This window comes from Micromys minutus (genome assembly GCF_963924665.1).
Source record: "Micromys minutus genome assembly, chromosome: 12".
Taxonomy (NCBI): Eukaryota; Metazoa; Chordata; class Mammalia; order Rodentia; family Muridae; genus Micromys; species Micromys minutus.
Genome location: NC_137981.1, coordinates 46485832 through 46511945, shown reverse-complemented (window position 1 = coordinate 46511945; position 26114 = coordinate 46485832). Strand labels below are relative to the sequence as shown.

The following is a 26114-nucleotide window of genomic DNA, read 5'->3' as shown; positions in this document are numbered from 1 at the left end:
GCATCAACGCCTCTGAAATTCAGCCATTCCAGCAGCTCCACGTTGAGAAAAGTGGGTGCCAGCGCCTGCACTCCAGAGCTACGGTTGTTCTCATCACGACTTCAAACTTACAGGAGATTCGTAAGAACTCCAAAACTTTTCAGAACTCCGATTGCCAACTTTCCCCGAGGCCTAGACTCGGAACCCATAGGATCACCCTGGTCACACTTTGACGGGAAGGAGTGACGTGAATAAATGAGGTAAAGCAATTTGAGGTCGGAAGGCTGACACTCGGCACCAGGCACTGTTTCACACATCTAAGGCACCCGTTACCGGGGACTGAGCCCTGAGACCCAAGTACGGAAGGAGCACGTCCATGAGCAGTAAATGTCCTTCACCTACTCATTGCATCTAAGGCATAATCTGACTTCTCAGATAGTTAGCCCGGAGCCCAGCCCTCTCCCACATCCCTCATGTGCTCAGTATCTCTAGAGTCTGTTTCCATTTCTTAAATCCAGACACTTTGACTAGCAATGGAGTTGATGCAGATATTTCACAGCGAGCGTCACAGAAAGAGGCTCATTCATGCTAATTCCCATGAACATTAATGCCAACCAAGGAACCCCTCTTGTCATAAGGTCCACAGAGAAAGGCCACTGTGGACATCTCTCTTATCCTTTCTTTGAAAATCTGACTCATGATGTGTTATCTTTGTCATATCCATTCTTTTTCGTTTTTTATTGGATATTTTATGTGTTTACATTTCAAATGTTATCCCCTTTCCAGGTCCACCCCTTGCCCATCCCCCACCTGCTTCAATGAAGATGCTCCCCCTCCCACCATCCACTCCCACCTCATCACTCTGGCATTCCCCTACACTGGAGAAATGAGCCTTCACAGGACCAAGGTCTTCTCTTCCTATAAATGCCAGACAATGCCATCCTCTGCTACATATGCGGCTAGAACCATGGGTCCCCCCCCCCCATGGATACTCATTGGTTGGTGGTTTAGTCCCTGGGAGCTCTGGGGGGTCTGGTTGGTTGATATTGTTGTTCTTCCTATGATGTTGCAAACCCCTTCAACTCCTTCAGTCCTTTCTCTAACTCCTCCATTGGAGATCCATTTATTCCACCCATTATTTAGAGTTGGTGGCCGACTCTGTCACTCCCACCCCAGAGAACAATGTGTTCAGCACTTCTGTCACTTGCCATGCTAGAATACAGTCTTGCTCTGAAGGGCCATCTTGGGTGGTTAATAGTTGGATGTTAATAGAAATCCGTGTGCAGAGGAGTTCAGCCATGGACATATCTCCAAACTAAGTTATAAAAATGATAGCATTTCTGTTGGAACCAAACAAGGGCGGCTGGAGGTGTGGGCTACAGGAAGAATTTCGGGCAGAATGAAGAACTCTGGGCATTAAGGGAGCTTATGTAGCACCCCTGTCTTTACCAGCTGTTGGACACAATTGCCACTAATGGTACAGTGAGTCAAGTTTCTATTCCCGATGACAATCCTTTTAAGGGACATTACTTGAACAATCCTCATTTTATAGAAGAAACTCAGAGAAGTGAACAGGCTCACTCCAGATAACAGGGGAGCCAAACTGGACTTGTCAGATATAAACTGTTTTACTCTCTTACACTAGTGGCCTTTGAGTGTGCTGTGCGGGTCTTCAGGAATCCCAAAGACACTCTCAGAAAGTCCAAAGGGGTCAATGGTATTTTCAAGATGGAAGTTGTCCTCTTCCAGGCTCATTTTCTTTGAGAACAGGGTGGAATTCCCAGACACAAGGATTAGTGATACACAGAAAACAGAGTTCACAGATGGAGCCCTGACACCATATTCTATGAAACCAGACAGTGGGCAGATTTTCACCTATAAAATAGAGCCACTTCACATTTGATTGGGGAAGTACAGCGTTTTTGTTGTTGTTGTTGTTGTTATTTAAAATAAACTATTTGTGCTAATATGTAATATTTGACCACTGAATGGATCAATAAAAGAAGCTGTGTTTAAAGCACTCTCTTGAATTTCTGAAGCAAAAATGGATACTTAAAACTCTCCAAAAGAAAAGCTTACTGGACCCTTTAATGATTTCTAAGTGTCCAAGCAAGCCTTGAGACCAAACATTCTAGAACTGCTAATTCACTTTATAGTACCATTGACCAAGTTCAAGGTGAGTGCGATCCCCCTGAATGCATCACTTTCTTTAGCAGTGTGATGCTGATGCCAACCCTGACGCTGTCTACTCTCTCCTTCCCATCCCAAAACCTTCTCTGGGATTGATGACAGCGAAAGGTCTTGGATTATGAAGTCACTGATCATGGTAAAACCCCCTCTTCCTCTTGAATTCCTAAGTATCTCATTCAGTGGGGACTCAACTAAACATCTGATTGATAGATAAATGACCAAAACTGATTGCTGACGCAGATAGAGGACCCTCTCCGTGTCTATACGAAACAGGATGTGAGCATGGAACTCAGGTCATAGCTCATCTTCGTAGCTTAGTTCATATTTAGTGAGCACTGGCAGGGCCATGAGTTTGGCTTATGCACAAAAAAAAAAAAAAAAAAAAAAAAAAAAGGGAAAACAGAAGCAAAACAAAGAAAATGTGCACATGCTTCTGAGCTTGCAGAGACACAGTGAACTGGAGATGGCCCTAGTCCACAAGGAGACCAGGTACACCTCTGCCAAAATACACAGGGCCCTGTGCTTGCCTCCTGGGATGCGGCAAGGCCTGGTGTTCCTCAGCCAGGATGCACAAAGGCCTCACCCTGGATGGTGCCTCTGTTCAGAGTCCCACCCAGATGTTATCCAGCCACGGGGACAACTCGGCTGCTGTTTCCTGCAAGACTCTCTCCCAGAATCCACTCTGGCCACCCCAGTTCACCATTACTCAGCTATGCTGATCCCTGTCTTCTGCTTTGCCTCTTGATCTCATTTCCTCCTGCACTGCTTCCTTAATAAATCATGTATGCACATTTAATTTTTCTCTATAAGTTCCGGGACTTCCCGGAGCTTTGCATATGCCCTTTGTATTGCCTACAGAATTTCACCCAGTGTGAAGTGAATTGTAATTGCTTTCATTTAAATAAATCTTGGAAGTTTACAAAAAAATAATTCTAAACCAGTGTATCACTATTTCCTCATCAAAGTTTTACATGAAGACCAGGGTGGTTTTCTCTCAATATCCCTTACCTCGGAGGCTGAATCATTAAAATTCCATAGCCTAAGGTCACCTACCTAAAGATGAGCAGTCAGGAGACATACTTCTGTTTTAAATACTCTCTTTCCTCCCTATACGGTTCTCTAGTTTCCCACTAATAAATTTACCCTGTTTCAGCTTTCAGCAAAATAATGGGCCAGGAATCAGAATAGTAAGGAAGAACAACACCGGGATCCCGATTTCCACAGGGCACTGCCTACACCCATCCCCCACACCCTCCGGTGGTTTTGGCTGTTCAAATAGGCTGTTTGTTCTGTGCTGCTTCCTCCTGTGGGTAACGCTCCTGTTTCACATAAATGTCCACTTTGCTGTCTTCTGCCTTCTGTGACTAATTAATACACCTCATTACAATGTTTTCCTGGCAGCAATGAAGGGAAACATTATGAAATTATTCAGTAATTCCAAGGTGTGACTATAAAACGTGTTATAATTCCCAACTCATTTCCCTCCACCCCACCCCACTTATAAGGCTTGATCCCCAGTCCCCCAGGCTTTTACCTGAGGTCTGAACTTATAATAAGTACTTAAAAAAAGGTATCTCTGCTTTAATAAGATCACCATCCCACGAGTGTAAGGATATTACTACATTTTTTTTAATCGCTAAGATATGGAAACACCCTGTAAATGTTTAGGGAGTGGATAAGGAATGCACAGTTAGGACAGCATCCTTGTTGGAGAGAGAATAATTTAGAAAGTTTTCACAAAGGATCTGCCTTGGGAGATGCCTTGAAAGAAATGGAGGAGGAAGCTTGGAAACCAGGTCTCCATCTGCAGCCCAGTGGCATACCTAGTAATCATACAAAATAACATATGTTCTTTCTATGCAAATGGCGTCATGAGTCAGGTGTGGCCCACCCCCAGATGCTCAACTGGCTGCCTCACTCAAGCCTCTGCATAGCCGGAATCCTGGAACCACAAAGAGCCATTCCTGAAGCATTGGGAAAAGTAGGCAGAACTGGACCAGGAGGGAAACGAGCTGTGAGTCTCTGTATCCCCTGTTACTATTTATAGTGCCCCTTGATGCTCTAGACTTTTAATAACATACCAGTTATATATTTATCATCTTACTCTCAGCTAACATCCTAAGCTATTCCCTGTGGCTTCCCTTTCATGCCAGCCAAGGTCTATGAGGACCCGCCTCCATTCACTGCCCTTTGAATTTGGGTTAAAGCCAACCCTCCAGTGTATTCTAGATATGCAAAAGGGGACGCCTCATACTAACAACAGGACACTGACTACATCAACCAAGTCACAGAGAGGAGTCGCCTGGGAGAGGAGGCAAAGTTTGAGAATGTCACAAACCACTATGCAACCAACTGAAAAGGCAAGCCATGTGCAATGCTGTTCTGAATAGCTCAAGGTGTAATGAAGAGTTAGAGAGAAAAGGCTACACGATTATGTGATATTTTAAGAATGGTGAATTGAAATGAATAAAATGAGGATCAAATCGCAAAGACCTCCTAGGGTGAGCTGAATGGTTGGTAATTGCCTGAGCAGTAGGAACATTGGGGGTTCTCTTTAGTTTAGTGTGGTTAAGCCAGTGTGTTAACCCATAGGTAAAATTGACTTTCAATAGACATAGGTCGTGTAGACACATAGTTACCACACCCTAGCTTTCCAGACACCAGGACTGTTTCTACACATACCTTGTAGACCGGAGCTATCAAAATTAGATATATCACATGCAAAACATATTCGAAAATCCTGTCCCCAATAGGAATTCAAGGAAGCTATAATTAAAAATTGGGTTCAATAATGTGACCAGGCATGACCTTTATCTAATTAGATTGTTGCTTATAAGCATGTTGCTAAATACTCAGCTTAGAAAAGAACACTTGTTAATGCTGGGTAACATATACCATTATATGATTATTTTTTTAAGTGCAGTATATAAAGTTTTGAGTTTTTTTATTAATGCTTTGTTAGAAAAATCATAACGAATTTATATATATATATATATATATATATATATATATATATATATATATATATATATATATATATATACATATATAATTTTTGAGTTTTGAGACACATATATGATATAAAACAATTAAACCAGATTCATTTACATAGCCACCACCCAAAGTTCCTTTATTGTTTGTGGTTTCAACAGCAAAGCAAGGTTATAATAATTTGTCTTGGGGATACTGAGATGGTTCATCAGGTAAAGTACTTGCAGAATAGGCCTGGTTCAGTCCCCAGAACCAACAGTGTGAGGAGAGAAACGACTCCACAAAATTGTTCTCTGATTGCCACACATGATGCATCTATGTGTCCTCCCCAAAGAAATAATGGATGAGTGTTTTTTAATAATAACTTTCAGTGATTTCAACTATACCTCTGAGCTGCACGTCGCAGCCTAGCTCTCAGAGGTCACTGACATGGTTTTTGTTTCAATGCCGGAGCAGAGCCTGGTCATTCATATTTCTTAAAGTCTGTAAATTTCCCTTGGAATGAAGCACCATAATTTTTCAAAGCGTCCTGGGTTACTATAACAAACAGCCAAAGTTGAGAGCAACTGTTACATGTGACATGGGTGTGCAACATTAGTGGGATTCAGTGGTAATTAACGAGGTTGGTTGGTGAAAGTTTCCAGATAATCTAAGGAGAGTTCTGTGTTTCTCATAGACTGTGTATAAATATGTATCTATTGTCGGTTAAAGGTTTGGGGGGACTTTCTGAAACCAACATGAATGAGCTCAGATATAGCCATAGATTTTTTATAACAACTGTAAAAAAAACATACAATCAGATTTTTAAATATCAACCATAAAAATTAAGAAACTAGTACGCCTTAATTTTGTCCCTAAACTTCTGCACAGTTCTAAGTAAGTTGCATAAGCTTACTAGGGCCAATTTTCATCTCCATATGGTGAAATTCTTATCAACCCTTGGGGTGGTCTGTGTAGTGTTTATCCAATCTATAAAGAGCTCAATGTAGAGTGAATGCATGCGTGCAGAATATCTTGAAATGTTACCATGCACTGGAGCTGGAAGGCTGACGAGTGCCATTTCCAGCCCCAGTTTTCCCATGTGTGCATCTTTAATTTCTTTCCCTGCGGCATGACGATTATCCCATAGCACCAACTTATTTGATGCCTCTGTCAAACTGCTAGCAAATCCCCTCATTTTTTTTTTTTATTTAAAGCAAGTGTTCAAATGCAACGAAAAGGTAACAATCCGAGGGAAATTGAAACCCATGACTCAAAACTTTCCTCAGGGTCCTGAAATACAGCTTTCGATCTTCTCTGCCCTCTAGCCACTGAAAGCCCCGCCCCCATACACCGACTCTCAGTGAATCATTTCACATGAGACCCTTGCTACCTAGTACCTCAAACTTCTTGATTCGAAAGGGAAGTACTTGCCACAAAAGAACCATTAGTTCCAAGATCCTAAGTCATGAAAGCGTAGGATTACAAGGAGCGCGTGTCTGTCGTAGCTGACCGTTCAGAACTGAGATCCTTTCGCCATGGTAAGTTGCTGACTAGATTGGTGAACTTTACGGGCAAAGCAAGCTGACAGCGGAGCTCAAAGAGAACGCCCACCATTGTATTCTCAGTGTCCAAGATTCCCCGCCATCCACTTCACTGCCTGGATTTTAATGCTTAGGAATAAAACATGTGCATAGAAGATCTAATACCTTTGGTGCGTTTTGATTGCCGTTTCCTACTCCTCGGGGGAAAAAATATTAAACAAAATGCAGAGTAGCGTAGTTCAAGCTACCGTTTGTTTGTTCATAAAGCAAAATGCTTAATACGCAGAAATCTCAAGTGAGAGAAGATGTCGGGTCTCCAAAGGCCACTATTATCAAAGAAAGCAGCCAGAAAATTAATGCCCTTGAGATGACTGTGGCCATACTCTTGACTATCGGCCAGTGTTCCTCATTTCTCTTGGCAGGAACACGCTTCTGAGCCCCTATTACACACACAAAGCCTATGTGGATCCCTCTGTTCCTTGACAAAAGTTTCTCTCCCTTTCTAGAGTGCTGCTCGAACTTCCCAACTGGTCCTTTTACAAATATTTGCACGGTCACACTTAATGAGGAAGAAACACTGAAAACAAATGGTATTCAGCAGTAGTCAGGATAGTTTGATTAGCCATTTAAAGACCCGGGAGCTTGATTCTCCCCCATCCAAATCAAGGTGTTCTCTCCAAGAACAAAACAATCCTGTGTGATTCCATCCATGGCTACCGAAATCAAAATATCTCACAGGGAGTGTATGGGGGGAGGTGTTTTCCCCACCTAAACAAAGTTACAAAGTCCAAAATATTGAAAAATTGGGTATTTTTGGCTGTCTTACATTCTGGTCCAGTGAAAATGGCCACTCATTACCAGGTCGTAAATAACTGGGCAAAAAAAAAAAAAAAAAAAAAAAAAAAAAAAAGTTTTCAAGGTAGGAACTTCCTTTGTATTAATCAAGAAAATGAACACCAAAGAGTTCAATAACAAAATCATACACATCTTTGGACAGTTGATATTTTGTTTATATGCATCATGACTAATAGTAATGGCTGTAATCCATCACATTAGAAAAGTAATCAACAGTGCTAGCTGTACCAAATTAAAATTGATTGAGACCTCTCATGACCCTGGCAGAAGCTAATAATTACATCATCATTACATAGCCAATAGTGAACAGGCAAAACGCTATTTTGCTTTTTGTGGTTTATGAACTCTATTATATAAAGGCTAACATAGAAAACTGAGCAAAATAGATTAGCACAAAATAATGTTGATAAGCATTTTTCTGAATAATTCCACACACAAAAGTTATTCCCACCTGCTTTGCCAGTTGTTTTGGTATCTCACTTGGTCCAGGCACCATGCTGGTGTTCTGCATATGTGATCCATTTTATCTTCACCCCATTCATGAAGTCACGGTGGCATCAGCCTCATCCCATGGAAAAACTGAACATCACCCCAGACCCAGAGCCATGACTCACATCTAAGTCCATCTGAAATAGATGTCCAGTGTATCCCTTCTGATCAAGTAACCAGGGAGTCTCTATAATAGGAGTGGATGAGTATAAAAACCATCTCTCTCAGATGTGAGTTCAAATATTGGCAGGGGGAAAAAAGCGTTCTTAAAAATCAGAGGCTGTCTTTTATGGTTGATTTTCTGAAGTTCCTGAAATTTGATGAAGTATCAGAGAGTCTCAGAGAATGGCTTTATTATGGCCACAGCTCTTAGCTCAGAAGTTGTTTTCAGCAGTGTGGCATGTGCACACAGGAATAATGTTATTTATGCTAACCTTCTAAAAACCAAACCACCAAGAACCGGTATGACCTTGCATAGACAAGAGACAAATATTATCCTGTTGAGTTATGGTCAAATGGTACTCAGAAAGCGACGTGTCAGGCTGGGAAAACAACTCGGAGCAAAGTACATTCCAGTCACTCGTGAGGACCCGAGTTTGAATCCTAAGCACTCATGCAAAGACTTGGGCAAGGCACCAAGAGGGAGCAGCAGGACAGGGTAGAGACAGACAGATCTGGGGGCTCACTGGTCATCCAGTCTAGCCGAAATGGTTCCGTGAGAGACCTTGCCTTAAAACATACAGTGGAGAGGTGATTGAAGATATTAATCCCTGGCTCCCATGTGAGCCTAGATAACAACCAAGCCCCCGCCCCGCCCCAGGCCCGCCCAGGCCCCGCCCCCGCCCCCGCCCCCTCCCTCCCTATCTCACACACATATACTCATACACACAAACTCACTGGGCAGGGTCAGGGAGCAGAGAGACATTCTTGTCAAATACTACACTAAGTTCCAGCTGCTGTCCCTTCTACCAACTGGATGTTAGGACAGTCACACCTGTGTTTGCTGACCGTCAAACTCTGTTCTGACCATGCCGAGTTTGGCTATTTTTATCTTCTCCTTCTTGTTGCCACTGCAGCTGCTGCCGGCCACCTCCGCCACCGCCGCACTGTTTGTATTACACACCCTCAAAGGAGACTATTTTCCTGTTGGGTGGCAAGGCAAAGGTTAAACGGTGGCCCCTGACTCTGGGATAGGCAGGCCAGAGAGCAGCATCCTGGGCTGCAGAGCAAATGCAAGACCAACCAAGGGTGCCCTGTCATGCAGGGCAGGAAACCGGAAATACAGGCCAGGGTGGAAAGGAAATGGCTCTTTTTTTTTTTTTCTCAGAGCGTCCTTTGGTGAAAGAAGCAAGTTTGAACTAAGCTGTACAATTATCTCTTGTCCTTTCAAGGCCACAGGGTTCTGCCTCTGTGGCAGAGGAAAAATAACAGAATAGGTATTACCATGATGGCATTGGCCTAACCAGACCCCCTCAAACCTCCGTAGCTCCAAAAAGGGAACAAAAACTCACATCGTGGTATAGCTACACTTCACTAAGTAAGGTCTGATCACCCTGGGGAGAAATAAGCATGATTAGAGCCAACTGTAACATTGCTTCCTGCTCTACTCCTCTGTCTGAGCCTTGAACCCGGAGAGCTCTTATAGATGTCCCAAATCTGAATCTACAGCAGCAGGCCCGCCGTAAGCTCCTATTACCATGTAGAATAAGGAGGGAAGTCACAGGTGAGAACCCGTTTGTCTGGAATTTACAATTATAAAAGCGAAGAGGCTTCCTTGGGATGTCATTTGCCTTCATTCTTTTTTTTTTTTGGGGGGGGGGGAGTTGTAAATGTTAACATTTCTCTAAAGTAAAATTAAAAACTAACCCAAGTTTATTCGAATTACTTGAAATTAATATTAGGGAATTTTTTTTCAAAAGTGGTTTAAAATATGTCCAGCTTTAAAACTGGCCAGGGTGGCTCATATGACTCAAGAGCCTGAAGCAGGATCGATATGAGTTCGAGGCTATCCCAGGCTAGCATAAGACCCTGTCTCAACAAGCAAAGGTTTTATAATAAATAATAAATGTGATAGGGAGATCTAAAACTGCACATAAACTTCTGTGCAAACAGAAATAACCAATAAATGTTATTTTCCTTTATTCCTTGTTAACCTTTTTTATATTTTTCAAATTTGCTAGAAAGCAAATGTATTAGGCTTATAAGTCAGTTTATAGAAGAAGCAATGAATGCTGCTAGTATAACATGAAGTGGAAAGTCAAAAAAAAAGAGAGATAAAATAGAAACTCGTCCTGTTGCACAGTGTGTGCGTGGGTACGTGCGTGCGTGGGTGTGTGCGTAGGTACGTGCATGGGTACTTGCGTGCGTGAATGCATTCCTGCATGTGTGATATGTGTGATACATACTCAAAACAAACCGTATTCCACTGCCCTTGCGGTTAGTCGTTTGATGTTTGGATGATGGTGTTCGTGGTCATTTTTTATTTGCTTCATTTTGCCATTTCGTCTGCGTGTGTTTTCTCCAGTTAACAAGTAAAATATAATCAGAAAATCAGAGGATACGAATTAGCCCAACTTTCATTGCAGCGATACACTGAACGCTTAAAGTAAATTGGCATCAATTCCTTGACTAGCCAGCGGTATGTTAGTGATGCTTTCGCCTCATATACTCAGTCCCTTGATGACCTGTCCCACTTTTTGTCCTCTCCCAGGTATATCCATGCCGATCCCCGTCTTTGGACTACAGGATGATTCGAAGGTCTTTAAGGAGGGGAGCTGCCTGCTCGCCGATGACAACTTTGTCCTCATAGGCTCCTTTGTGGCATTTTTCATCCCCCTCACCATCATGGTGATCACCTACTTCCTGACTATCAAGTCACTTCAGAAAGAAGCCACCTTGTGTGTGAGTGACCTCAGCACTCGAGCCAAACTAGCATCCTTCAGCTTCCTCCCTCAGAGTTCTCTGTCCTCGGAAAAGCTCTTCCAGCGGTCCATCCACAGAGAGCCAGGCTCCTACACAGGCCGAAGGACGATGCAGTCCATCAGCAACGAGCAAAAGGCGTGCAAGGTGCTGGGCATCGTGTTCTTTCTGTTCGTAGTAATGTGGTGCCCGTTCTTCATCACCAATATCATGGCCGTTATCTGCAAAGAATCCTGCAACGAAAACGTCATCGGAGCCCTGCTCAATGTGTTTGTCTGGATTGGTTATCTCTCCTCAGCCGTCAATCCCCTGGTCTATACACTGTTCAATAAAACCTACAGGTCCGCCTTCTCGAGGTACATTCAGTGCCAGTACAAGGAAAACAGAAAGCCGCTGCAGCTGATTTTAGTGAACACTATACCGGCGTTGGCCTACAAGTCTAGTCAGCTCCAGGTAGGACAGAAAAAGAACCCCCAGGAAGATGCTGAGCCGACAGTTAATGACTGCTCCATGGTGATGCTAGGAAAACAACACCCGGAAGAGACTTGTACAGACAATATCGAAACCGTGAACGAAAAGGTTAGCTGTGTGTGATGAACTGGTTGCTGTTTGCCAAGGGCCCAGGCCATGTGAACAGGTTTATACCCATGTGTATAGGGGCAGGGATAAGGAGGCTGGGACAAATTAGACCACTCCAGTGGACCAACTATCACGTCCCGACAGCACCGGAGCTAGGAGTGTGACGATGCTTTTCACATTGCCAGTGAGACCTCTAAAATCATTGGCCTCTGTTGTACAATTGTAACGAGGCATAAAATCCGTCAGATTGACTGCTCTTGTCAAATAGAAACCTGGCTGCCATGTTGGTGGTGGGAAGCATGGGCGTGAGTTGGTGACCTATTATTGTATATAAAAATAGCTAGAAATAATGAAAATAACGAATAGCCTCTTTAAAAAAAAAAAAAGTGTTTCAGATTCACCACGACATATATTTTGAAAAGAAAAATAGACAGTATCATGACATTTGTATTGCTAATATAATTCATGGAAATACTTGACGATATTTTTCATTCTTGCTTTTTCATAGATGCCATTTTGAAATGTTCACAAGACCGCTGGCATTTGCTGCATTTGTCATTAATTCTCCGATGTGGAAGGGTTTTTAAATGTTATTCAATAACATGCTGCTTTCTCTTCTACTTCTTGGGCTTTACCTGAATTTGCAATGTGGTCTTGTTTCGTATATTTTTCTTCTCTGTAAACTATCAAAGCATAATTCTACTTTTCCAAGTACAGTTCTAGAGCTCGCTTCAAAGAAACAGCAGCCTGGAGGTATTTGGAAACTCACTAGGGAAAACGACTGCGTTGCGCATGCGCCCTTTGAGCAGTGACCAGTAAAGAGTTAACTGTCACAGCTGAACAATAAACTCAGGTTTCTCGCTGTTAGCAGTAGCTTCTTAAGCTATCTCCGTAAAAATCAAGTGACTTTCACACGGACCGGACCGTTATCAGGTAAAACTGGTGTTTTCAAAGAATTGGGAATGTAGCTCTGCTGATAAAGGATTGATTACTTGCCTAACATGCAGGAAATCCTAGCGTGGATCGCCAGCACTGCATAACCAGGCACCATGGTGCATGGCTGTGAACCTAGCACTTGAGAAATGCAGGCGGAAAGATCAGGAGTTCAATCATTCATTTTGTATGAGGCCAACGTGGACTGCATGAGACCCTGTCTCCAAACTAACTAAATATAGGGGTTTTTTTTTAAAAAAATGATACTTTAAGATTAATGCATTTATATTATTTATTTTAAAAAATGGATTAGCTTGGTTCCACAGTGATCTGTTGACTGTATCTCATGAGTGGAGCAGTTTCTTAGTTATTAAGGGTATAAAAATAAATATATAAGATTTTTTGCATCAACGATGACAACTTAATTGGTTGTTATCAAAAAAGTATGAATCTGAATCAATTCATTTTGAGAATCAACCAGTTCGATTTCTCTCTTACCTGATTCAGAAAAGAGTCTGCATCAATTCTTGAGAATTTTTGGGTTTTTTTTTTTTTTCTTATTGGTTGTAAATATTTGCCAACCAAACAAGGAAATGGGAAAATATCAGTTGAATCAAAGATTGCACCCAGTGCATAGAAATAAACACTAAAAATTGGATCCAATTCATAAATACCAAGATTTAAAGCAATATTGTTGTTCTTTCCCTCTAAAACTACATTCATTTCACTCTGACAAATCCCAATTTAAAAGCAAACATCAGTTACCGTAATGTTCTGTAGAAATGGCTACTACAAAAGGCCATTTCTGTAGTTACAAAACAAAGGCCATCTGTAGTTAATCCACCAGGACACTGTGATGCACAGGGGGGAACTGCACATCACTGTTGAAACAGACAGACAATAGATACAGGGTAAAACGCTGAAACATTCTTACTGAATACAAAGATGTTTTGCTGCAAGCTTCTGGGAGATGTTACAGGTTTAAGAATTAAAGAATGTAGAAAAAGCTTCATTGTGTAAGTTGGAAATGAAAGTTTTCCTAAGTGTGTCTTCACAGACACTTTGAACATTGGTCACTGCTTCAGACCTAAAATTTTTAATATGTCACTAGTCCCGAAGCTGTATTTGAAAGAAGTTAGTCCTTCGTGATTAGGCCATACTGACTATTAGAAGTGTTGAGACATCTGCTCTAATGTGTTCTGCCTTAGTTAAACTCTGCGTATGTCAGTATGCATTATGGGAAAGCCTGCACTCTATCCCATGAACTTACTCTTCATCAGATCGGACATAAACACTGCTGGAAGGTATCTTTTGACTACACATATATTCCCAGTGTGTATGTGGTTTTTCTCTCTCTGTGTAAGTATCTCTTAAAGTGTATATAAGAAAACGTGTACCTGTATATATGTACAGACATGTTCCCATGCACTTTATCCAATATTTATATATTTATATGAAGAAAAGCAAGTTGGTGAAAACATACACATGTGCATGTTTGAATCATGTTGATCTAAATGTGAATTCATGTTCTACTTTTCCTATGACCTTCCACGACTGCCAAAGGAGGTTACTGTGTAACAGAGATACACTTTAAACAAACTGGAAGTTGCTTTAAGTATATGGAAAGATTTTTAACACAGTTCTATCAGGGTGTTGAAAACAATAGTCTATACTCAGTTTTATGGATCTGAAGTTGAATGGTAAACGTAGGCCTCTCTTTAGTCTGGTACTTTTTGACCTCTGTGGCTTCTATAGATACACTCCTCTCCCCGGGAGGGGAGAAAAAAATAACTATTGAATGATTATGGATCTGTGATGAAAGAATTTACTTCTAGCCAATACTATTAAAAGAGTAACAAACTTCACTCTTCTTTAAGTTGATTGATAGAGTCTTCTAGACTTAAGGAATTTGACGCCATAATTAAGAAAAACTCAGTTAAAGCTTACATAATCTATTGGGCCACAGCGCCCTCTCATGGTCAGTTTTGAAAAATGCTACTGTAGTCCAAATTGCTACCGGGCTGCTTTTAGCAAAAGGGTTCTTCTCCCATTTTGTGCACTGATGAGACATATTTATAAAGTGTTAAGTTATTCTGTGCCATATGTAACAAATACAGTGAAGATTTATTTTATGTACTGGTTTTAATCTATTCTAAAATATTTCAAGAATGAATGATTAATTGCAAATAAAGTACACTAAAAAACGATGACTCCACAGCTGTATTTGCTAGAAGGAACTGCCCTGAGTCTTCCAGGTCTTCGAGTTGAGGATAGTTGGAGCAACAGCCTATGCTTCTGGCTTCAGCCATCTCACAAAGCTAGAACCCACTTTATCAGCGTAATGGTCGTGAGTCAGCTTCCTGTCCTGTAGGTTCTCTGTGCCCTACTGATACAACCAAGAACTGCACAGACATGCACATGGGTGTGTATATGCATTACCATATATGCACAAACACACACACACACATACACACACACTCCTGCAACAGGAGCCATAGTTAAACAGGGACATGTATCATCATTAAATGGGCCAGAAAGTCACACGATTCATCATTTTACCTTTAAGTGTCAGAACAAAGCAGGGCTTTATGTTACATGCCTGTAACGCTGACATCAGGAGGAGTTGGGCAGGGGAGGGAGGGAGAGATGCCTGCAGATTGCAAGGCTAGCCTGAGTTACACAACACCTTGTTTCCAAAAGAAATTAAAATGAAGAAAGCGTAGAAATAATTACAGAGAGTCAGTTTATTCCAGGTTGTTACACCTTGTGCTGATACCTACCTACTGTAGTCCAGGTATTATTAAGCTGCCTGTTTTGCTCATTTTACATAAATAGACTCCTTCACAATGAGCCTAAAGGTAGGAATTGTCTGTTTTGAAGATGAAAAAAAGAAAAAAGAAACTGAGATTCAGTTAGTGATGTGTCAAAGGCCACATGGCTAAGAACCAATGTAACAGTTCAAGTCAGGGCATCTGATTTCAACCCCTAAATGCTTCAGCTATGTGGAGGAAGGAGGACATTTCAGCACCCATACACTCCGGTTTCCACCTTTGCTGCTTGTATACACGGGTTATAAGCTTAAGTCGTTCTAAGCACCGTGTACCTGTTTGGGCCCTGCCTAGCTTCCAGAGATGACTCCAGCAGATCCCAGCCGTCCCTGATAGCCTACAACACACTGGACATCTTAGAGCTGGGCTTGTTTGCTTTAGTTTTGGTTTTTGTTTTCATTCTTATGATACTAAGCATTCGATCTGGGATCTTACACTGCTAGGTAAGCATTCTCTTTAAAGTCTTCTTTCCTTTTGAAAGAAGGTCTTGAGTTGCCTGAGCTGGCCTTAAACCCACTCTGGAGCTCAGGAAGTGCCTGAACCTATGATCTTCCTCCAAAATTGTTACTCAGCATTTTTAATTGTGTTTTTGAATGTTTCTGACTTTAAAAACACGTTGTACTTTTGCTACCACGATGCAGAGGTTTCTCCATGTTCCCAATCTTGTGCCCCCCTTATCAGACTGCCCCCAGATCTGTGGTCACACGCAATGTGTGCCTAGCAAACAAGATTTAGCTGTCTGGCAGGTTGACATTGCAATTCATAGTTAATTAGGTAGATACATACATACATTCATATATACATACATAAATACACAGATACATAGATACATAGATAGATACATAGGTAGAAACATAGACAGATACATAGATACATGAGTAGATAGAGATAGATGATATAGATATAAATATAGATTAGATATAGATTTAGATATAGATATGGATCTCCAAGGGATTGATTAGAGTGTTCTAGTCCAAGAAGCCAGTAGTTGCTTTGTCCATGAGGCTGGATATCTCAGCTGGTCTTCAGTATGCATCAGATCCCAAATAAGTAGGCTTCCATTGAAACAAGACTGAGGGTGAGCAGGCAAAGAGTAAGTGCTTCTTTCATCCTTGCTCTTTACATAGGCTGCCACCAGAAGGTATGGCCCAGAATTAGGATGGGTCCTCTGACCTCAAGTGATGTGGTTTTAAAATCTTTCTACCTGTAAAGATCCAGTTAATTAAATTCCCTCCCAGGTGTAGCCAGCCATTTGGGTTCCATTTAATTCCATATTTAGTCAAGTTGACAACCAAGATTAACCACTCTGCTCTCCCGGCATCCTGGGTAGCACCTTCTAGACAACAAAACTGGGCTCACAGAGGTAAAGCTTTGAACTAAATTTCAGCTTGAGTTCTCTCTGAGTTCCATGGAAGGTGTCTTCAAGAAGGGGGTTTATCAGGTAGTTCTGGTAGGCACTCAAGAGCCTTACAATTTAACACATCTGTTCACATGAACCAGCACACCATCTGAAGTCTTTCTGCTTACTTAGAACCTCCTTCCTGTGGCCCAGTTGCAGCTGAAGATGCAGAGAAAACTCAGGTCTGGTCTGCTGCTCTTGTCTGACCTTGGGAAATGGTTTCCTTTACCTAGAAAGTGAACCAAAGACTTAGAGATAATTGCTGAGGAACCTGTTCTAGTTCTGAACTTGTCTGAATGCTGGAAAGCCTAGTCCTTCAGATATCGATGAACCAAGGCAAAGAACATTCTAGAACTCTTAAATTCCATGGATGAATGAATTTCACATAAATGATAGCAAACTTTCATAACAGTAACTCTGTGAGAAATCATCAATGATCTAAGAAATTTGTAAACTATGATACCAAAAGTGAAATGTGAACATAAAGGATTCTTGCTGAGGCATTGTTTTAGTCAGACCCTCTTTTGAACAGTTTCATAGCTGCTATAAGATAAACAGTTGCTCTTTTTAGTGGTCTCCAGGCTTCTTAAAGAGAAATTGAACCTATTATTTGAGATCCATTTCCCTGAAGGATTAAAAATTGAAAGCCTAAACAGATTTACAACTCATGGTGACAAATATGTATTTGTTTGTTTGTTCGTTTAAAGCTAGATTCTTGTTGAAAGGTAGCCAAGGTCATTAGGGTCTTTATTTATAATTAAAATTATGAGCTCTTCAGACGATGTTTATTCTCCGTCCTAGAGAACAGCACAATATGTGCTTCCTGTCCCACATTTCTTCCTGATATTGAAAAGTAATGTATGCTATTACTCATCATGTCTGAGGTAGAGTGACTCTGAGAACAGAGCCAAGAGTGAGTGAGGTTCAGATTACCAATGTGCAGGATGATGCGAGGAAGGAAATACGGTAGACAGGGAAGAAGGAAAGCGATATTGTGGGGGCTAGGCATGTTGCTGCCCACCAGAGCTGTGTTGAACATCTCATTTATTCTCTCAGGAGGTTTGTTAATGAAAGCCCCAGGGTGTATATGCTACACAGTTTTTCCCCATTACATGTAAGCAGTCTGAGAATAACAATGAGGTCATGTACAGGAGATTATTAATAAGCTTTACAAATACGTGTTTATATAGTCAGCCCTCCAAGTTGCTTACAAATTAACCTAATTAATATGCAACTAGCTTAAAAGATGTAGCCAATGATACTGCCTGAAGCAGGGTATATGACAAGATTACCCTTAAGGAAATGTCACCACCCTGGGGCTGTTTTAGCCACCTTTCTAGGTATTGCTGAGAAGCAGTTATATGTACTAAGAACAAATGTCTTCTGATTGCTGTAGAACTCACAAAGGTACTTTAAATAAAAAAGGAAAGTAGAATGCAGGATGTCACTATTTCCTGTCCCCATGGTTAATGCTCGTCATCCTAAGCAGGTTCTCAGGGGGCGACACCAAGAATTAGGTGTAAAAAAAGGAGCAGAAAATTAACATAAACAAGAATTTTTTTTAAAGTAACTATGGAGTCAAAGAAGAAATAAAGAATAATAAAGTCAGAGCTAGACTTTTCAGAATACACATATTTAATCATTGTCTCTCTGGTGCCTGAGGGTGGGATGGATCTGTTTATTTCATCTCTGGAATTTCTTATGAATTAGAAGGAAAATAGGTCGTTAGTGATTCATGAGTGAGGTAAATTTGACAAAATTAAAACAACAAAATGCTTCTGAGAGCAACTGGAATGATTTGTATGAAATGTCATGGTTTTTTCAAGCTTCTAATAGAACCCCAGAGAACATAGCTATGATTCAATCATCTCTGAACATCTTGAGACAGAATAAGGAGCTGCGGTCCACACTTGGTCTTGTTCCCATAAACACAATAGACCCAACAAAGTTCAGGAACTCACTAGGACCACTCAAAAAGAATAAATCTTGTATCTGGGGGTGTGGCTTACGAGAAAATCATCTGCCTAAAATGCACAAAGCCATGGGTTTTATCCTCAGCACCCCAACAAAAATTAACTAAATCTGGAATCACCATCATATTATAAATAATCTTAATAATAACCAGAAGAGATTAGAAAAAAAACGCTGATGTTAGAGGAACATTTATATAATATTCTTTGAGAAATTTGCCTTGTGGATATCAAGAGATAATAAGTGAACTATTTCTTCTTTGGGTATAAATAGTGTTTAAATAGCATACCTTTTATTTATTCTTTGACGTTTTTGTATATGTAAGCAACGTATCTTGATCATAGACGCTCCCAACATTTCCCCTTCCTGTTCCTAGCATCCCATTCCAAACTATTAGTAACAATAATAACAATAACCACTGAGACTTAGTACTGCCTGTCTGAAGGTTGGCTGATCTTGTCTTGATCTTGTGCAGGTGACCTCAGCTGCAGTACATTCGTAAGTGCAACATCATGCCATGACCAGAAGACCGTGTTGCACAGGTCTCCTCCCATCCTTCAGCTTTTAGGAAGGATGTTCCCTTGTGGTGGGAACGAAGGAGAGCTGATATAGATGTCACATTTAGAACTGAGAACTTGATAGTCACTCAAGCAAGAACATTATTGTATGAATGAGATGATTGCTTTTGTTGTTAAAAATTTCAAATGGTCTGACTCGTGTCTAAGAATTTGAGTTAGTTATTGCCACTTGCTAGTCACTTGTAGGTAAGTAATCCATACCAAAGTAGAAACTAGCATTGCTTCAGCCTTTTCTAACAGTGTGCATATTAGGCTACCCAGCCTGCTTTCCTTACAGTAAGGAGAAAAGTAGGAGGAATGCAGGATGATAGTGATTCTGAAATCTTTTGAGCAAGGACTTTCTGCGAGCTCTCACAAAGGTAATCACCATAAAACAGTCAACAACAACAACAACAAAAAATGGTCTCAGGGGGCAGTTTGACCAACTTTACCAAGCTAAAGAGTAGAAGTCAATCTCCATTGGAAGGGAGGGGAGATAGAATTCACTGGTATAAAGGGTAAAAGAGAATCATGGACCAAAAGGGGGTCAAATGTGGAGGGCAGAGGAAGTAAATGGAAGGGCACACACAAATTAATTAATTAATTAATTAATTAAAAAATGGAGTTTCCCCACAACTAACAAAATCACTGCCAAGTTTAAGGTACACCTTGTGGTTTGAATGAGAAGGACCCTGTAGGCTCCTATATCTAAATGCTTGGTTCTAGTTAGTGGAACTGTTTAGGAAGGATCAGAAGCTGTGGTTTTGGTGGAGGAGGTGTGCCACTGGTGTAGCCTTTGAGATTTAAAAAGGCCATGATAGGCCCAGTATCTCTCTCTTCACCTGCAGCTTGTAGATCATTTGCAGTTTCAGCATCATGCATGCACAGTGGCCAGAGATTCAACCTCTGAAAATGTCAGCAAGATCCAACATGAGTAATTCTCTTCACAAAGGCTCGTTCTTCATTGGATAAGACAGAATCCCAGCATATCCTTTGTCGTCTCTCCTTTTGACTCAGCTGTTTGCCTGGAAACTATACACTTATGTCCCTCTCAAACACAGTGCAAGAACTCTATGTCCTTTATACCAGTAAGCAGGTTCAGAAATAACTTTTTAATATATTCCTTCTACTGCCTGAGATAATCAAGAAAAGAATTTTGACTGGAAAAAAATAGTTTTACGTGACCAGTAGACAATGCTAATCAGAGAAATTGCAGAACCTCCACTTTCTTCAGAGAATGTAGAGTTTACTGCAGGATACAAATGCATATGAGTAAGTGGGGATCAATAGCATCAGACCTGCCTTTCAGAAATAGAGAGACGCAATCCACCTCCTATCTCACCCAAGGCTGCCTGAAAGATGTGCATATAAGTCCTCCATATCCACGAAAGGCCTTAATATCCATGGCTACTCCTCAACTTGTTTCTCTCCTATCTCTTCCTTTCATCATCTTCATACCAGTCAGTCTTCTAGCATCTTAAACACATGCTGACTTGTGATCTGACATGTCTCTTATCTACTTGGTGGTCTTTAATCCTCCATGGTTCTGAATAGTCACGTGGTCTTCTCTGTACTTCCTTGTGTAGACGTTTAAGGAAGGGCTGCTGATGATGATAGTTCAGGTTCTCCATGGAAGGACAGATATTTCCTTCTGAGTCCTGCCTGAGGAAATTGTAGCCAGAAGTCCTTCTCAATCTAATCATCTGTGATGAGCTGTGAGGGATGGTACCCAGAAAAGATCACTCGGTAGTAAGAGTCTGCCGATCTACCGTAAGTCTACATGCCACTGGAAACCTTTTCCACAGGGTGAATCCGTCCTCTTCCTGTTCTGGTCCATGTAGCTGCCCCCATAAGACTTTGCATGCCTGTTTCTTTCCATTTCCCCGTCTAATATAACTATTTCCAAGTTCTGATCCAAACGTTCTCTGAAAAAAAAAAATGGGACTTTCACAATAGTTGACACTTTACAGGATATTATAAGAAGCATGTCAATAATTTTTTTAAATGATTCGATCTACAAAGCAGTCACCATAAAAAAAAATCCAGAAGCTTGAATATAAAACCCTAGGAAAACAGTGGTTGGAAGATGAATCAAACTCAATGTTTTTTTTTTCATTGCCTGCCTCAGAATTATGATTTGATGACCTTTATGGAGCAATTTTGGTGTTCTGAGATTAAAATAGTCACATTACAATCTACAGGAAATTGGACAATTTTGGAAGAAAAATCTTTCAAACCTCAGTGGAGGAGGAAATCATTTGGTAACTAAATTAGAAGCACTTATGTCACTGGTTTGACAGCGTCCATAGACCCACTGGTGTTACAAAACTTGTATGTTCCAGAATGTCTGCATTACACCCTGCCAGTAAGGGGAACATGAATTTCAGTTTACAGATCAGAACTCAAAGACAAATTAGAGAATAGGACACAAAAACAAGGTAGGCCATGTGTGGCGTTGCACACCTTCAGTTTCAGCATTTGGGAGGCAGAGGCAGGAGGATTTCTTAGTTTAAGGCCAGTCTGGTCTACAGAAAGAGTCCCGGGACAGCCAGGACTATACAGAGAAACTTGTCTAAAAATGTTGGTATATTTGTTTTATTATTTTATTAGGTTCTTATAACTTTACCTCCATGACAACCTATATTTTACCCTAATCTCTTCCAGCCCCACCCCAACACTAGGTAGGAGAGAAAGAATGTTACAGGGGAAAGAGGAGGGTCATAGACTTCTTTCAGCCAACAAAATAGACTACTTTCTGCTGATTAGAGGTATTGGGTTCCTTGGGGCCAGTCTAGTCTTCGATGTCAGGCTATCTCCAACTTCTTCTTGCCACTTGCTCACAAACGATTGACAGACGGCAACATCAGCATCCGGGATCAGCAGCAGGAAGCAGTCTCTGCCTTCTAGACACACCTCTGCCCCATTGGGGCTCAGAATCCTCTCCAGAGTCCCCGGAATCAGTCTGCAGCTAGCAAAGATCCCGCCTTTCCTAGAGCACGAGACAACCATAGTTAGCAGCTATGGACAAACTGAAGTGACCCCATATCCCACACCTGGGATTAAAACAAAAACATATTCACATGGCATAACCAGATTTTTAAAGAGACCAAAATTCTCACTACAGAAGAAAAAAGTGTGAAACGTCTCCAGACCCTCCTTCCCATCATGCAGTGCGGTGGTGTGAGATTGTGGGGTATTTTGGGGATAGAGTATGGCTAGAGGAAGCAGGCCACTGAGGGCAAGTCTTCCCAGTTATAACAGTCCTTTATCTAGTCCTGTTTCTGCTTGTAGTCAGCTATGATGTGAGAAGCATCAACCACAGGTTTCTGCTACTCAGAACTGAACAGTTTCTTCCACTGTGCCTTTCCCCACCACGAGGAACCATGAGCCAGAACAAATCTCTCTTGCCTTAGGTCATCCCTGTCAGGTGTCCTGTCACAGTGACATGAGTAACTAGTACAACGATAACATTGATTTGTGGTGTTGTAAGGATCAGGGAACATTTAAGGAGTTCTTCTGAGCTACCAAGGGGAAAAGCAACAAGGAAAGACAAATGCTTCTCAAACTCACTTTCATGTGAAATATGCAACGATCTAACTCACAGAAGTACAATAGAGCAGTGGTTACCCAAAACCAGGGAGCCGGCGGATGTTGGCCGAAAACTAAAACTAAACAGGCATAAAATTGTTATACAGCAGGATGACAGCAGTTGGCGATAGCTTGTCTATTTTCTTAAAATCTGCTAGAAAAGTAGATCCAAAGTGTTCTTTCCAAATTCTCACACAGCCACGTACAAACATGTGGCAGATGATGTGATAACTTGTCTCTGTTAATCATTACACGCTTACATGTAGGCTGGAGCATAACACGGCGTACCTCGAATATATGCAGTTTTCTCTTGTTCGCTACATCTCATTAGAGCGTGTGAGGTTTCCAGGAGAAAACTATTTTATCGTTCTTCAATCTAGCCCATTCCTAGTATGCTTTCATGAAGGCTCAGAGAAATATTGCATTGAGGAATTTTGCAATGTAGAAGTAATTTGACTTTTAAAGAAATAGGACATTCTTTACAGTTCTTTTTTTTTTTTTTAAGAAAAAAAGACACATTTATTCAGCATCATGACCAGATTATTACAGTGAGCAATCAACAGCATAGGTATAAAATGTCTAAAACCTTCTGTTGGAATGCTTTACACTTTCCGCAGAACAGAAACTAAAATAACTTGTTATACAATTAGTCCCAAATAGTGTCCTGGAGTTTTTGCCCACACACATGAGTATTGTCTAAAACATGTCTTCTTTGTAGCATCTGGGCCCTGCCACCATGGTGCTTGGCTGAGTTCGAAAATCTGTTGTAGCCTGTAGCTTCCCTGTGGCTTCTCTTTCTCTCCTCTCCTGCTAAGCTTTGTTTCCTGGCTGTAATGAGAACCTCCTGCCTCTGCCACAGCTACTCCTGCTCCATGGCCACCTTGGTTTCGTCATTGCCAAATCCATATAGTCATCCTCACTGCCACCATATCCACCACCACCACTGAAGCTCTCTCCTCCACAAAAATTGTCATTTCCACCAAAACCACCACCACGACCACCACCAAGATTTCCGGAACCACATCGACCTCTCTGGCATACTCATTCACAGTATGGTATTTCTGAATCACAGTCTTATCCACAGCGTCGTGGTCATCAAAGGTGACTAAAGCAAAGCCCCCCTTCTTTCCACTGCCTCTGTCAGTCATAATTTCTATCACTTCAATTTTCCCATGCTGCTCAAAATAATCTCATAGGTGATGTTCTCCAGTGTCTTCTTTAATACCGCCCACAAAGATCTTTCTCACAGGTAAGCGGGCTCCTGGTCTCCGAGACTCTTCTGTTGACACAGCTCTCTTGGGTTCCACAACTTTTCCATCCAGCTCGTGTGGTCTTGCGTTCATGGCAGCACCCACTTCCTCCACTTCCATGTGACAAATCCAAAGCCCCTGGATCTCTTGGTGTTTGGTCTCTCATTACCACGCAGTCGGTAACTGTTCCCAGTTGCTCAAAATGGCTCCTCAGACTCTCTCAGCCCTCCGATGAAGAGCTTCCCAAGCTGAAGCTGTTCCGGCTCCTTGAGAGACTCTGACTTAGATATGACGGCAGGGCGACGAGAGAGAGCCTTCAGCGATGCTTCCTCGGCAGCGTGAAAGAGCAGAAAGGAGTAAGATAAGTTCTTTGGAGTTCTTTTAAAGGTACATTTTCTTCAAATGATATCAAAAGCTCAGTCTTCTTGGCTGGGGAGGCAGGCTCATCCTACCCCTTCCAACCATCCTTAGAGCAGAGAGCATTCTCTACCACTGACTGACATCTGCTGGACAACCGTTGCCAAGACTCCTAAAAGAACCAAAAGAGCCACGGAATCCCCAAGTGAATCTCCAGCGAGTACAACAGTCACAAGTCTGCCCTGTGTCCTACTCTAGCTGTCTAGCTTCCTCACACCCCGAAGTGGAGGTTGTGTGGATAACATGCTGGTAAGGTTCCCACGGCTGATAAGTTTGAAATCGCAAGTACCTGTGGGTTGTTGTATGATCATGTGATGAAGTGATGTTAATTGCCATCATGAGTTAGAAGGAAACAGAAAACTAGAAAATAAGGCAGAAGCATGGGGCTCAAGTGCAACCACAGGTTGTGATGGCCATTGTCAAGATGCAGACAAGCTACAGGTGAGCCGCAGAAGAAAATCGCCTGAACCCAATAGTTTCACTTTGGACAACAACAAAACCCATGTTTCAAATGCTCCAGAATAGTTCTCAATCTTTAAACATTCAAAAAGATCCATCTAAAATGCAGACTGAAGGGTTCCTTCTGTTTGGAAGTGTATAGGGTCATGCCCCTAAAACTACAGCACTCAGGCCTCTCAATATCCTTCCTGTGTTTTTATTGCCTTTGCTTCCATGTTCTGCAAACCCTTTCTCTCAATAAGTATTAAGTCTGCTTTTCTATACATGAAGTTTCGGGAGATATATTCACTATCATTAAAGCCCCTGTAGACCAGGAGAGGTTTACTCTCACCAGGAAGAAATTTACAGAGGCAAATGTACTTCCCTGCCAATGCCAGAGGAATCTGCCCGAGTCCCTCAGATAGTACAGTGTTATTTATCTCGGCTTCCAGAGTAACAAATGGAAGCCATACCTCTGTTGCTCTCAACAGTCTCTATGGTTTGATCACTGTTGTCCATCAGTAAAATTTCCCCCATGGTAAGAAAATTGCAGTGATCTGTACATCTGTCTTAGTCAGGGTTTCTATTCCTGCACAAAACATCATGACCAAGAAGCAAGTTGGGGAGAAAAGGGTTTATTCAGTTTTCACTTCCACATTGCTGTTCATCAGCAAAGGAAGTCAGGACCGTAACTCAAGCAGGTCAGGAAGCAGGAGCTGATGCAGAGGCCATGGAGGGATGTTGCTTACTGGCTTGCTTCCCCTGGCGTGCTCAGCTTGCTTTATTATAGAACCCAGGTCCACCAGTCCAGGGATGGCACCACCCACAATGGGCTGGGCCCTCTCCCCTTAATCACTAGTTGAGAAGATGCCTTATACCTGGATCTCACAGAGGCATTTTATCAACTGAGGCTTTTTTCTCTGTGATAACTTCAGCTTGTGTCAAGTTGACACAAAACCAGCCAGTACAACATCTATTACCTTTGCTTGTTTCCCCACCTTCTGAGTTAATAAATTCAACTGATCTATTCTTGATTGTGTTTTTCTTTATGCTCCTATATTTATCAGATGGTTGTGAGGCATATTGCAACACCTTTGCCAATTCTAGGTGCTAAATATTTGTCTTAGCCAACCTGGATTCCAGAGAAAGCTCGTGCTGAAATTATACACAGGCTGCCTAAGTGAAATCCCGTGTGTCCCTTGGAAAAG

The 26114-nt window shown here is 41.6% G+C and overlaps 1 protein-coding gene across 1 annotated transcript in view; it reads left to right on the top strand.

Moving 5' to 3' along the window:
* HTR2A (5-hydroxytryptamine receptor 2A) overlaps nt 1-11540 on the top strand; it is a gene marked incomplete at both ends in the record, with an annotated part of 62030 nt that extends 50490 nt beyond the window's left edge. The window contains one exon of the mRNA XM_080925925.1: nt 10738-11540. Coding sequence (XP_080782051.1) covers nt 10738-11540 — 803 coding nt within the window. The remainder of the gene's footprint in view (nt 1-10737) is intronic.
* Between the last annotated feature and the right edge of the window lie 14574 nt (nt 11541-26114).